Source organism: Biomphalaria glabrata, chromosome 3 (assembly GCF_947242115.1).
Source record: "Biomphalaria glabrata chromosome 3, xgBioGlab47.1, whole genome shotgun sequence".
Classification (NCBI taxonomy): domain Eukaryota; kingdom Metazoa; phylum Mollusca; class Gastropoda; family Planorbidae; genus Biomphalaria; species Biomphalaria glabrata.
This window is the reverse complement of record NC_074713.1, coordinates 14,768,670-14,781,055: the sequence shown is the minus strand read 5'-3', so window position 1 is coordinate 14,781,055 and position 12,386 is coordinate 14,768,670. Positions and strand designations below refer to the sequence as shown.

Genomic DNA, 12,386 nt, shown 5'->3' with positions numbered 1-12,386 from the left:
TGAGTCTTCATCTCCTACAACTTTCTAAACAGCTGAACTTTGTGCACACAAGAAGTTCCCATTCAGACCTTGCTACCCTCAGGGAAACTGATGTAGAGGTCATTTGTTTCTTTGGGTGATGGTTAACAAGGGAGTCATGTAGCCAGCACAATGTCCTTTACTTTCCTTAATTAATGTCAGGTGCCCATTAGAGTTGAGTGGATTAGGATTGTTTTAAAAGTTCCTGTCTACACTTGGGATTGAACTCCTTGGTTCAGAAGACGAGCATTTCACCATGTTCCCATCAAGTCCATCTTGCCCTTTTAGACATAAAATAATGTCAAAAATTTCTTTCATTGTTTCATGCTGTGTCAGACTTGCGTGTTAAAAGTCCAGGAAATAATTGATCTACCATCTAGTCAATTTTTTACTGAAATTATTTAGATAATAACATGAAACCTAATTGTTACAACATAGACCATCACAAAGTTGTTAACTTTAAAATGATACTTATAAAGATGACATTTATTGATTTGAAAACAAGAATTCTGACACCAGAGGTTTAATGTTTTTGTCCTATAGCAATAAGAGTTGTTTTTTTCTTTTTGTTGACATTTAGTCATTGACATATGGTCATTGACATTTTGCTTTGTATTTTCTCTAGTTTCATACCTATATTGTGATGGAGCTGTTGAAAGGGGGAGAACTCTTAGCCAGGCTGCGACAGAAGAAAGTTTTTACTGAAGCAGAAGCCAGTGAGCTTATGTGGAAGCTTGTCAAGGCAGTTGAGTTCATGCACAGTAAGGGTGTGGTCCACCGGGACCTTAAACCTGAGGCAAGGGCTCATTTCTAGTTTTCTATGCATGTAATATTTTCATGTACTTTTAGGAGCAGGTGAAGAGAATTCAATTTCATCAGTTTTAAAAAAATTACATAGTTATGTCCCTTTTTTTGTTTTGTAGCTGAAACTAAATTTTTGACTTAAGACTCTTTTCTAATCCAGCAAAAACTTTTTTGAACTAGATACATACTTAGTTTTGTTAAAGTGACAGCTTGCGTACTATTACCGTAGCAAATTACATTCATTTTATTGAAGGGGAGGTGCAGTGGTTGAGTAGTAAAGTGCTTGGCTTCTGAACTGAGGGGCCCCGAGTTCAAATCCTTGTGAAGACCGGGATTTTTAATTTGGAGATCTTTAAGGCACCCAGCTCTAATGGGAACATGACATTTGATGGGGAAGGGGGGAAGCAAAGGCTGTGGGCCATGATACTCTCGTTAACCATGTGTCACAAAGAAACAGGTGACCTTTACATCATCTGCCCTATAGGTGCCAAGGTCTGAAAGGGGGAACTATTCATTGATTGTCATCTAGGGTCAGGGGATACTGCTTGATTCACAGATCTGGTCTGTATTATGATGTAGTTTTGATGGCATTACTGAATATGAATAGATCTTGAGGATAAAGAAAAATAAATTTAGTCTTGATACCAATTGGGAGAAAACAGGCTATGAGCCTTTTGAATGAAAAGAAAATAGAATAATAATAGAAAAAAATATAATCTTTTATATTACTACAAAAAATAAAGGGAGGTGCATTTTAATGGTGTCTTATTTCTAGCTGGTCAATCTGAGAGTGAAACATAAGGAACAAATGAACAATGGCAAAGAAATTTTTCTACCTCTGATGAGCCTGAAAAATAATTCTGGGGTCGTTTACTCTGATCATATTAGAAATAAGGTCATACTGGATAATGAGGTCCTTAATAGCAGAAGTGTAAAATGGCAACATGGTTTATCATTATCACTTTGAGGGCAAAGGGAATGAGTCTAGGGTGACTTTGTTGAGACAAACGGAACAACAGACTTGGGTGACTTGGACTTTTTTGAGGCAAAGGGAACAACAGTGTGACTTTGTTAAAGCAAAGGAAACAACAGTCTTGGGTGACTTTTTTGAGGCAAAGGAAACAACAGTCTTGGGTGACTTTTTTGAGGCAAAGGGAACAACAGTCTTGGGAGACTTTTTTGAGGCAAAGGGAAGAACAGACTTGGGTGACTTTTTTGAGGCAAAGGGAAGAACAGACTTGGGTGACTTTTTTGAGGCAAAGGAAACAACAGTCTTGGGTGACTTTTTTGAGGCAAAGGGAACAACAGTCTTGGGTGACTTTTTTGAGGCAAAGGAAACAACAGTCTTGGGTGACTTTTTTGAGGCAAAGGAAACAACAGTCTTGGGTGACTTTTTTGAGGCAAAGGGAAGAACAGACTTGGGTGACTTTTTTGAGGCAAAGGGAAGAACAGACTTGGGTGACTTTTTTGAGGCAAAGGGAAGAACAGACTTGGGTGACTTTTTTGAGGCAAAGGAAACAACAGTGTGACTTTGTTAAAGCAAAGGAAACAACAGTCTTGGGTGACTTTTTTGAGGCAAAGGGAAGAACAGACTTGGGTGACTTTTTTGAGGCAAAGGGAAGAACAGACTTGGGTGACTTTTTTGAGGCAAAGGGAAGAACAGACTTTGGTGACTTTTTTGAGGCAAAAGGAAGAACAGACTTGGGTGACTTTTTTGAGGCAAAGGGAAGAACAGTCTTGGGTGACTTTTTTGAGGCAAAGGGAACAACAGACTTGGGTGACTTTTTTGAGGCAAAGGGAAGAACAGACTTGGGTGACTTTTTTGAGGCAAAGGAAACAACAGTGTGACTTTGTTAAAGCAAAGGAAACAACAGTCTTGGGTGACTTTTTTGAGGCAAAGGGAAGAACAGACTTGGGTGACTTTTTTGAGGCAAAGGGAAGAACAGTCTTGAGTGACTTTTTTGAGGCAAAGGGAAGAACAGACTTGGGTGACTTTTTTGAGGCAAAGGAAACAACAGTCTTGGGTGACTTTTTTGAGGCAAAGGGAACAACAGTCTTGGGTGACTTTTTTGAGGCAAAGGAAACAACAGTCTTGGGTGACTTTTTTGAGGCAAAGGAAACAACAGTCTTGGGTGACTTTTTTGAGGCAAAGGGAAGAACAGACTTGGGTGACTTTTTTGAGGCAAAGGGAAGAACAGACTTGGGTGACTTTTTTGAGGCAAAGGGAAGAACAGACTTGGGTGACTTTTTTGAGGCAAAGGAAACAACAGTGTGACTTTGTTAAAGCAAAGGAAACAACAGTCTTGGGTGACTTTTTTGAGGCAAAGGGAAGAACAGACTTGGGTGACTTTTTTGAGGCAAAGGGAAGAACAGACTTGGGTGACTTTTTTGAGGCAAAGGGAAGAACAGACTTTGGTGACTTTTTTGAGGCAAAAGGAAGAACAGACTTGGGTGACTTTTTTGAGGCAAAGGGAAGAACAGTCTTGGGTGACTTTTTTGAGGCAAAGGGAACAACAGACTTGGGTGACTTTTTTGAGGCAAAGGGAAGAACAGACTTGGGTGACTTTTTTGAGGCAAAGGAAACAACAGTGTGACTTTGTTAAAGCAAAGGAAACAACAGTCTTGGGTGACTTTTTTGAGGCAAAGGGAAGAACAGACTTGGGTGACTTTTTTGAGGCAAAGGGAAGAACAGTCTTGGGTGACTTTTTTGAGGCAAAGGGAAGAACAGACTTGGGTGACTTTTTTGAGGCAAAGGAAACAACAGTCTTGGGTGACTTTTTTGAGGCAAAGGGAAGAACAGTCTTGGGTGACTTTTTTGAGGCAAAGGGAAGAACAGACTTGGGTGACTTTTTTGAGGCAAAGGAAACAACAGTCTTGGGTGACTTTTTTGAGGCAAAGGAAACAACAGACTTGGGTGACTTTTTTGAGGCAAAGGGAAGAACAGACTTGGGTGACTTTTTTGAGGCAAAGGGAAGAACAGACTTGGGTGACTTTTTTGAGGCAAAGGAAACAACAGTGTGACTTTGTTAAAGCAAAGAAAACAACAGTCTTGGGTGACTTTTTTGAGGCAAAGGGAAGAACAGACTTGGGTGACTTTTTTGAGGCAAAGGAAACAACAGTCTTGGGTGACTTTTTTGAGGCAAAGGGAAGAACAGACTTGGGTGACTTTTTTGAGGCAAAGGGAACAACAGTCTTGGGTGACTTTTTTGAGGCAAAGGAAACAACAGTCTTGGGTGACTTTTTTGAGGCAAAGGAAACAACAGTCTTGGGTGACTTTTTTGAGGCAAAGGGAACAACAGACTTGGGTGACTTTTTTGAGGCAAAGGGAAGAACAGTCTTGGGTGACTTTTTTGAGGCAAAGGAAACAACAGTCTTGGGTGACTTTTTTGAGGCAAAGGGAAGAACAGTTTTGGGTGACTTTTTTGAGGCAAAGGAAACAACAGTCTTGGGTGACTTTTTTGAGGCAAAGGAAACAACAGTCTTGGGTGACTTTTTTGAGGCAAAGGGAACAACAGACTTGGGTGACTTTTTTGAGGCAAAGGGAAGAACAGTCTTGGGTGACTTTTTTGAGGCAAAGGAAACAACAGACTTGGGTGACTTTTTTGAGGCAAAGGAAACAACAGTCTTGGGTGACTTTTTTGAGGCAAAGGAAACAACAGACTTGGGTGACTTTTTTGAGGCAAAGGGAAGAACAGACTTGGGTGACTTTTTTGAGGCAAAGGGAAGAACAGACTTGGGTGACTTTTTTGAGGCAAAGGAAACAACAGTGTGACTTTGTTAAAGCAAAGAAAACAACAGTCTTGGGTGACTTTTTTGAGGCAAAGGGAAGAACAGACTTGGGTGACTTTTTTGAGGCAAAGGAAACAACAGTCTTGGGTGACTTTTTTGAGGCAAAGGGAAGAACAGACTTGGGTGACTTTTTTGAGGCAAAGGGAACAACAGTCTTGGGTGACTTTTTTGAGGCAAAGGAAACAACAGTCTTGGGTGACTTTTTTGAGGCAAAGGAAACAACAGTCTTGGGTGACTTTTTTGAGGCAAAGGGAACAACAGACTTGGGTGACTTTTTTGAGGCAAAGGGAAGAACAGTCTTGGGTGACTTTTTTGAGGCAAAGGAAACAACAGTCTTGGGTGACTTTTTTGAGGCAAAGGAAACAACAGTCTTGGGTGACTTTTTTGAGGCAAAGGGAACAACAGACTTGGGTGACTTTTTTGAGGCAAAGGGAAGAACAGTCTTGGGTGACTTTTTTGAGGCAAAGGAAACAACAGTCTTGGGTGACTTTTTTGAGGCAAAGGGAAGAACAGACTTGGGTGACTTTTTTGAGGCAAAGGGAACAACAGACTTGGGTGACTTTTTTGAGGCAAAGGGAAGAACAGTCTTGGGTGACTTTTTTGAGGCAAAGGAAACAACAGTCTTGGGTGACTTTTTTGAGGCAAAGGGAAGAACAGACTTGGGTGACTTTTTTGAGGCAAAGGAAACAACAGTCTTGGGTGACTTTTTTGAGGCAAAGGGAAGAACAGACTTGGGTGACTTTTTTGAGGCAAAGGGAACAACAGTCTTGGGTGACTTTTTTGAGGCAAAGGAAACAACAGTCTTGGGTGACTTTTTTGAGGCAAAGGAAACAACAGTCTTGGGTGACTTTTTTGAGGCAAAGGGAAGAACAGACTTGGGTGACTTTTTTGAGGCAAAGGGAACAACAGTCTTGGGTGACTTTTTTGAGGCAAAGGAAACAACAGTCTTGGGTGACTTTTTTGAGGCAAAGGAAACAACAGTCTTGGGTGACTTTTTTGAGGCAAAGGGAACAACAGACTTGGGTGACTTTGTTGATGATGAGAGAAATGCATAAATATTGAACATACTTGTATCTATACTTTTCAGAATATTTTATTTGTTGACAATTCTGAGAAAGCTGAACTTAAGATCGTAGATTTTGGCTTTGCGACTATGAACCCTAAGAATGAGACCATGATGACCCCGTGCTTCACCCTCCCTTACAGTGCTCCAGAGGTGTTGAAACAGATAAGCAATAAGAAGGATGGCTATGATGAAAGTTGTGATCTGTGGAGCTTGGGAGTCATTTTGGTGAGTTGATAAATTGTCTTGTAATTGTTTGTGATTGTCTAATGAGTTGAGTTAAAGATTGGAAGTCTAGGCCCATGGAAACGCCCCTCCATTGGCCTCCTGCCTGAACAGCTGTTCTGTCTGGTAGGGATCTAAGGTGTAAATTTGTTAAATCCCTTTTACCAATTGTTTGTATCCCAAGATACTCGGGTTAGAAGCAAGGCTGAAGGCTGAGCACACCAGGGTTATGATATACTTTATTGTATTTTGCTAGATTTTTAAAAATATATCTACATTTCTTTAACATCGACAATTAGTTTTGTTTAAACATGCATTTCATTATTGAATGTTTTCTACTTCAGTATTCAATGTTGTCTGGGAAAGCACCTTTCCAAAACTCAGGTGGTCCAGATACTGCTCTCAACATCATGCAACGAATCAAAGATGGAGAATTTAACATGACTGGTCCAGAGTGGGCAGATGTTTCCATGCTGGCTAAACAACTGATACAAGGCAAGAAGTTATATTTTAAATAAATTCTTAAATTATGTTTTTATTTTTTAGTTTTAAAACCAAGAATGTCTTGTTTAGACTAGACCTATTTTGTTAAGGTCTTTACATTGAACAACAGAATTTGTATATACACGTGTTAAATCCCAGAAAAAAAAAGAGTCATATTCTTAAAATGACTAAGTTTTCGTTTTGCATAATTTTCTTTATAAGATCCAATCTTGCTGGTAGATTTTGTTTTAATAATACAAAAAAAAAAAAAATTGTGTTTGGCTTAACTTCTGTGTTTTAATTTTCAGGTCTATTAACAGTAGATCCTAAAGCAAGAATCTGCATGCATGATCTATTAAAACATAAATGGCTGAGGAAAATTGTCAAATCTCCGATTTCCAGTATGCCACTCAGAACGCCAGGGGTTCTAAGTTCACATAATAATGCTGTCAAAGATCAGATCAACTGTACAATGGAAGCCTTCCACCAGGCCACCAGAGATGGATTTCGCCTCCAGGAGGTGGCGTCTGCACCGCTGGCAAAGCGCCGAAAGCAAAAGAAGACATCTGTGGACACAAGAAGCAGCTCAACAGACAGCAACAACTCAAACTCCACCACCTCCTCTTGTGGCACCCGCAAGTCCCCAATACGCCAGTCATTGTCTCGCAACTCCAGCACATCTAGTATATCCCAGAGCTCAGTCGCCAGCATGGGCTTCGTCCCAAACCTGGGCAACCTTCCTTCCCCACTTGCCAGCTCATCCTCCAAAAGATCCACGCCAGACATGACTTCCTCTGCTCACACCAGTACCAGCTCTGCTGCCTCATCAGCACACAGATTATCTCCTCCCAATGTCATTGTCATGCCCCAGCCAGTTATCCACATTCCTTCAGTTGACAGTGTGGACTTTGATGACGATATCAGTCCTGGAAACTCTTCAACTACTAAAGGTAAAAAAACAGGGAGAAAAAGCAATAACAACACAGTTCGACTGACCAGAGGGCAGAAAAGGAAACTGGACCAGTCATCAGAAGAAGGTCAGGAGGATGGGGATAATGACTGTATTATTGTTGAGAAAACTTTGCCTTCTATTAGACACTTAAAAGGAGCATTGAAAAGGTTAAAGTCTGAGACCATTGTGATAGATTAAACTGTGATAAAGAGGATACAAGTGGGGTTTAAACCCAATTCTCTTAAGTGATAAGAGGCTAGCTTTGGAATTCAAACTCATTTCACTACTAACTAAGAGGCTACGAATGTGATTTTAATTCATTGTATTAAGTTATAACATAAAGAGTGATTCAAACTGATGTCACTAAGTGATAATACCTCAATAGTATCACAATTTCCACTTACAATATTCATGCTATTATTTTGTTATATTCTCTGCTTCTCTGAAGCAGCGAGGACATTGCTGACCATTGGTCAGTCTTTCATGTTGCCTATATAACATATGTTGCTCTGGCCATACTGGCCAAAATAAGGACTTTTAGAATGGCTGCTAGGACTGACCTATTCTAGCTGAAACTGTGTCTTAATCTCATTCCTTGACCATTGATTGTACAGAGAGAGAGAGAGATCATTGTACTACTGACAAATGAAGTTTTAGTTGGGTCATGGCTGTTAGTGTGATATATATATATATATATATAAGTGGAAACATTTCACAGACCTCTTACATCTGACTTGAGCTCTTCAAATATTTTAACCATTCTTATACAAGCTGTTTTGTTGATCAAACTCATGAATTGTGTTTTTTGTAAGCTACAAGTGTCTTAGAGTTAAATCCACAAGGTCAAAGGTGATAAACTCTTCAAAACTAAACTCACTGGATGGAATGAATCTAAAAAATATAAAATCAAGACTACTTACATTTTCCATGTGAGTTAAGTCCCTTGATTTTCTTAAAGATGTTAGGGGTACTTGAGAAGAACATTTTTTTCAAATGTGTTTTATGTCATCATCTTCTTAGGGGTGTGACTAGTCATGTCTCCCCAAAGCAGTTTGTGTAAGTTGATCAATTGATGTCAGTTTATTTATTGTGTATGTTATTGACTGTTAAATCTTAGGTTTTTCTGAAGCTCTTCACCATCAAGATTCATTGATATTCACTTTGAATGTCTTAAACTTATAGGAAAGTCCATGTCTGAACTGTTTATGATTTTTACTGTTTAATTTAGACAGTCGAGTAATACGGATCAATATTTAGGGCTTTTCACATCAATCAAGTCTATATTTACATTGCCCAGAGTACAATGGCTATTACAATTTTGTACATTGACCATATGGCTCTTTCTTTCAATTAAGACTAATATTCCATTGAGTAAAGGTAGCTTACATGAATGAAGTCAATTCATAAGGGTGGTTACCTTTTATTAGGATGCTTTACTTTCCAACACCTTGGAGCTTTTCATTTGTAGATGTTTTCTAATTGATTTCTAGCTTATCTTCCATTAGGACTACGTACACTTCTAACAAATCATTTTCATTTTACAAGACATTGACTTTTTAAACTGCCTGGTCTTGTGCTCTAGACCATGCTCTTGGAATCTAAATCTGCCCATGGTCGTCCTGATGGAGTTTTGGACATAATAATTTAAAAACTGATATAATGTCCAAAACATAAAGCAAAAAAAAAATATAATTTTTTCTTCTGCCATTTAGTGGCTTCTACTTTTCTGTTTGTGAGGCAACTTCTTTCTGCCTAAGGGAAAAAGTAAGCATATATACACACACATTGACAAGTTATATAAAAATCAATTCAGATCTCTAAGTATGTCCAAGTCTAGATCTAAGTATGTCCTAGTCTAGATCTAAATATGTACAAATGTATATTAAAGTTTCAAAAAAAATAATTTTTGTATGTTAATTGGCTAGACTCAACTATTTTGATAGTCACACCTAGACCTAGACCTTCATGGATTTACACCGTTAATAATTTTAAAAGTTGTGGAATAGTTCACTTGTGATGTTTGTGTCAAAAAATGAATTTTTTTGTTAATTTTTTTTGATAGACAATCTGACATACAAATTGATAGTTTTTTTGTTTTTTTTTCATCCAATAATATCGTTTTTTGTTAAGCTTTGAAATTATGTTTGTTGAATGAAATGCATTTTTGAAATACAGTTTTAAACTCTGTTGATTTTTTTTACTAACTGACCAAAGTATTACAACATTTCTTTAAACCTGCAGTTATTAACTGTAACTTAAATTAATGGCAGAAATATTAGAATTTTAAAATCTAAACTGAGTTTGGCATGGGAGATTCTGGTCATTTTCTAATCTCTTAGCTGGGTGTGTCATGGTAAGTGGGAAAGAAAGAGAACTCTTCCATGACTTAATATTGTAAACACACACATTTCAATCTTGTCTTTCACTTTGGTCAAACACTTGGTGGTCAGACAGTTGGTTGTTTCACTTTGGTCAAACAGTTGGTTGTTTCACTTTGGTCAAACAGTTGGTTGTTTCACTTTGGTCAAACAGTTGGTTGTTTCACTTTGGTCAAACAGTTGGTTGTTTTAGCCTTACAATCTATCTCATTCCTGGACTGTGATGTGGGCGAATGTCACACACTTTGTGTTGGTAAGTGGTCACTCATTGGTGTGTGTGTGAGTCACTAGTTCCTGTGTGTATGCTTGTGATCAGTCATTGGTGTGTGTATGTGGTGTCTGTGCCTCCCATTGGACTTCATGTATTTACTTATGATGAAACCATGGTATTGTTGTTTCCATACATAAACACTTATGTTTTAATGTCCCTCAGTATAAAGAGGAAACATTTCTTTTTAGAATATCAAATTATTTGATGCTTTTGATTTCTGTCATGAAATCTTGCTGCAATAATTGTCCACATAATGACTTCACTCTTGATTCACTATTGTTTACATAATGACTTCACTCTTGATTCACTATCTCACTCTAATTGTGTGATAGGCATCAGTCAAGGACTATTGACTTCCCTCAAATATCAATGGCAAGATTTTGAATTTATTAAATCAAATTTATACAACCAAAAATATATTTTTATAAGGATTTCAGATCTGCATTGGTCATTGGTAGTTGGTCTGAATATGGTGACACTGACATTTGATTGGTCACATACTTATTCAATCAAATCTTTTATTCATTAAACAGTTTGTCCACTAAATTATTCCTTTGAACCAAATGGTCATTATGTTCCTGCTGGTCTCTCAGTGACAAACTCATCATCAAGTGTTACAGCTGAAGTGAATTGGTTGCATTGGAACTTGTTTAGAAAATAAGGATTTAGAGATGTATGCACTCTATGTATGTTCAGAGGACATTGAATAGTAGATAATGAAAGAGTGCTGGATTGGATTCAAGGGACATAATACATGAGTGTGCATAGTTCTTACACCTTTGACCCCTGACATTGAGGTCATGTCTGAAACTCTTCATTGCTTCCTGTTTGCCTCTATTGTTGAAAGTGTGTTACACTTTGATTGATATCTTAGCAAGTAACACTTGAGCAATGGACATCTATAATATTTGACATTTATGACATTCGAAGTAAAAATAAACTCCTTGGATTTGAAAGCATTTTTGTTTTGTTTTGTTTTATTATTTTACTTATTGATAAGCTGCATCTATCAACTTGTTTGTTTCAATCTGTCATGGACTGTGGACTGAAAGAGTAAATGTAAACAGTAATAACATCTTCCTTTGTCTTTTTGTTACAAAGCTTATATTAACTCTATCCGTCTGACAGGATTATTTTACACTTTTTCTCCCATTTCTCATTCTCAGATCAAGTTTAAATTTTTTCTAAATTATTCATTGTTGATGGCAACATATGAATAATAAAAAAAAATAACCATTAGTTGTAATTAATTAATTGTGATTTATAATAAATAGGGGAAACAAATCTTGCAGTATTGATGGATATGGCATTCAGTAAGCAGTTTTTTCCTTATATAAGCTTTTTTTTTTTTTTTTTTTTAAGTATTTTTTTTTATTATTTTGCTTGTTATATTTCCAATGTCTCTATAACCTAAGGGAGTGAGAGTTATCTTCTTTCAGTTTCTGAGGCAAGAACCGATTTCCAATAGACATATTTCAAGTAGGGCATATTAGAAATAAGACTGGTAGACATCTTATAGATTACAGACGTTACTTCAAAAAAAGAAGATAATTACGTCCTGTGTCAATCTAGTCATGAGTATGCTACTTTGCCATTTCCAGTCTGCTAAGAATGCTACTTTACAAAGCCATTTCCAGTCTGCTAAGTATGCTACTTTACAAAGCCATTTCCAGTCTGCTAAGTATGCTACTTTGCCATTTCCAGTCTGCTAAGTATGCTACTTTACAAAGCCATTTCCAGTCTGCTAAGTATGCTACTTTGCCATTTCCAGTCTGCTAAGAATGCTACTTTGCCATTTCCAGTCTGCTAAGTATGCTACATTACAAAGCCATTTCCAGTCTGCTAAGTATGCTACTTTGCCATTTCCAGTCTGCTAAGAATGCTACTTTACAAAGCCATTTCCAGTCTGCTAAGTATGCTACTTTACAAAGCCATTTCCAGTCTGCTAAGTATGCTACTTTACAAAGCCATTTCCAGTCTGCTAAGAATGCTACTTTGCCATTTCCAGTCTGCTAAGTATGCTACTTTGCCATTTCCAGTCTGCTAAGTATGCTACTTTGCCATTTCCAGTCTGCTAAGAATGCTACTTTGCCATTTCCAGTCTGCTAAGTATGCTACTTTACAAAGCCATTTCCAGTCTGCTAAGTATGCTACTTTGCCATTTCCAGTCTGCTAAGTATGCTACTTTGCCATTTCCAGTCTGCTAAGAATGCTACTTTGCCATTTCCAGTCTGCTAAGAATGCTACTTTGCCATTTCCAGTCTGCTAAGAATGCTACTTTGCCATTTCCAGTCTGCTAAGTATGCTACTTTGCCATTTCCAGTCTGCTAAGAATGCTACTTTGCCATTTCCAGTCTGCTAAGTATGCTACTTTACAAAGCCATTTCCAGTCTGCTAAGTATG

The 12,386-nt window shown here is 37.8% G+C and overlaps 1 protein-coding gene across 6 annotated transcripts in view; it reads left to right on the top strand.

The window, feature by feature from the left end:
• Window positions 1-10,939, top strand: part of LOC106078336 (ribosomal protein S6 kinase alpha-5-like) — a 130,152-nt gene extending 119,213 nt beyond the window's left edge. For all 6 annotated transcript variants that reach the window (XM_056023592.1, XM_056023590.1, XM_056023591.1 and 3 more), the window contains 4 exons: window positions 644-814; window positions 5,699-5,902; window positions 6,244-6,394; window positions 6,691-10,939. In XM_056023592.1, the coding sequence (XP_055879567.1) occupies window positions 644-814; window positions 5,699-5,902; window positions 6,244-6,394; window positions 6,691-7,532 (1,368 nt within the window). In that variant the 3' untranslated portion in view covers window positions 7,533-10,939. The remainder of the gene's footprint in view (window positions 1-643; window positions 815-5,698; window positions 5,903-6,243; window positions 6,395-6,690) is intronic.
• Window positions 10,940-12,386: the final 1,447 nt, after the last annotated feature.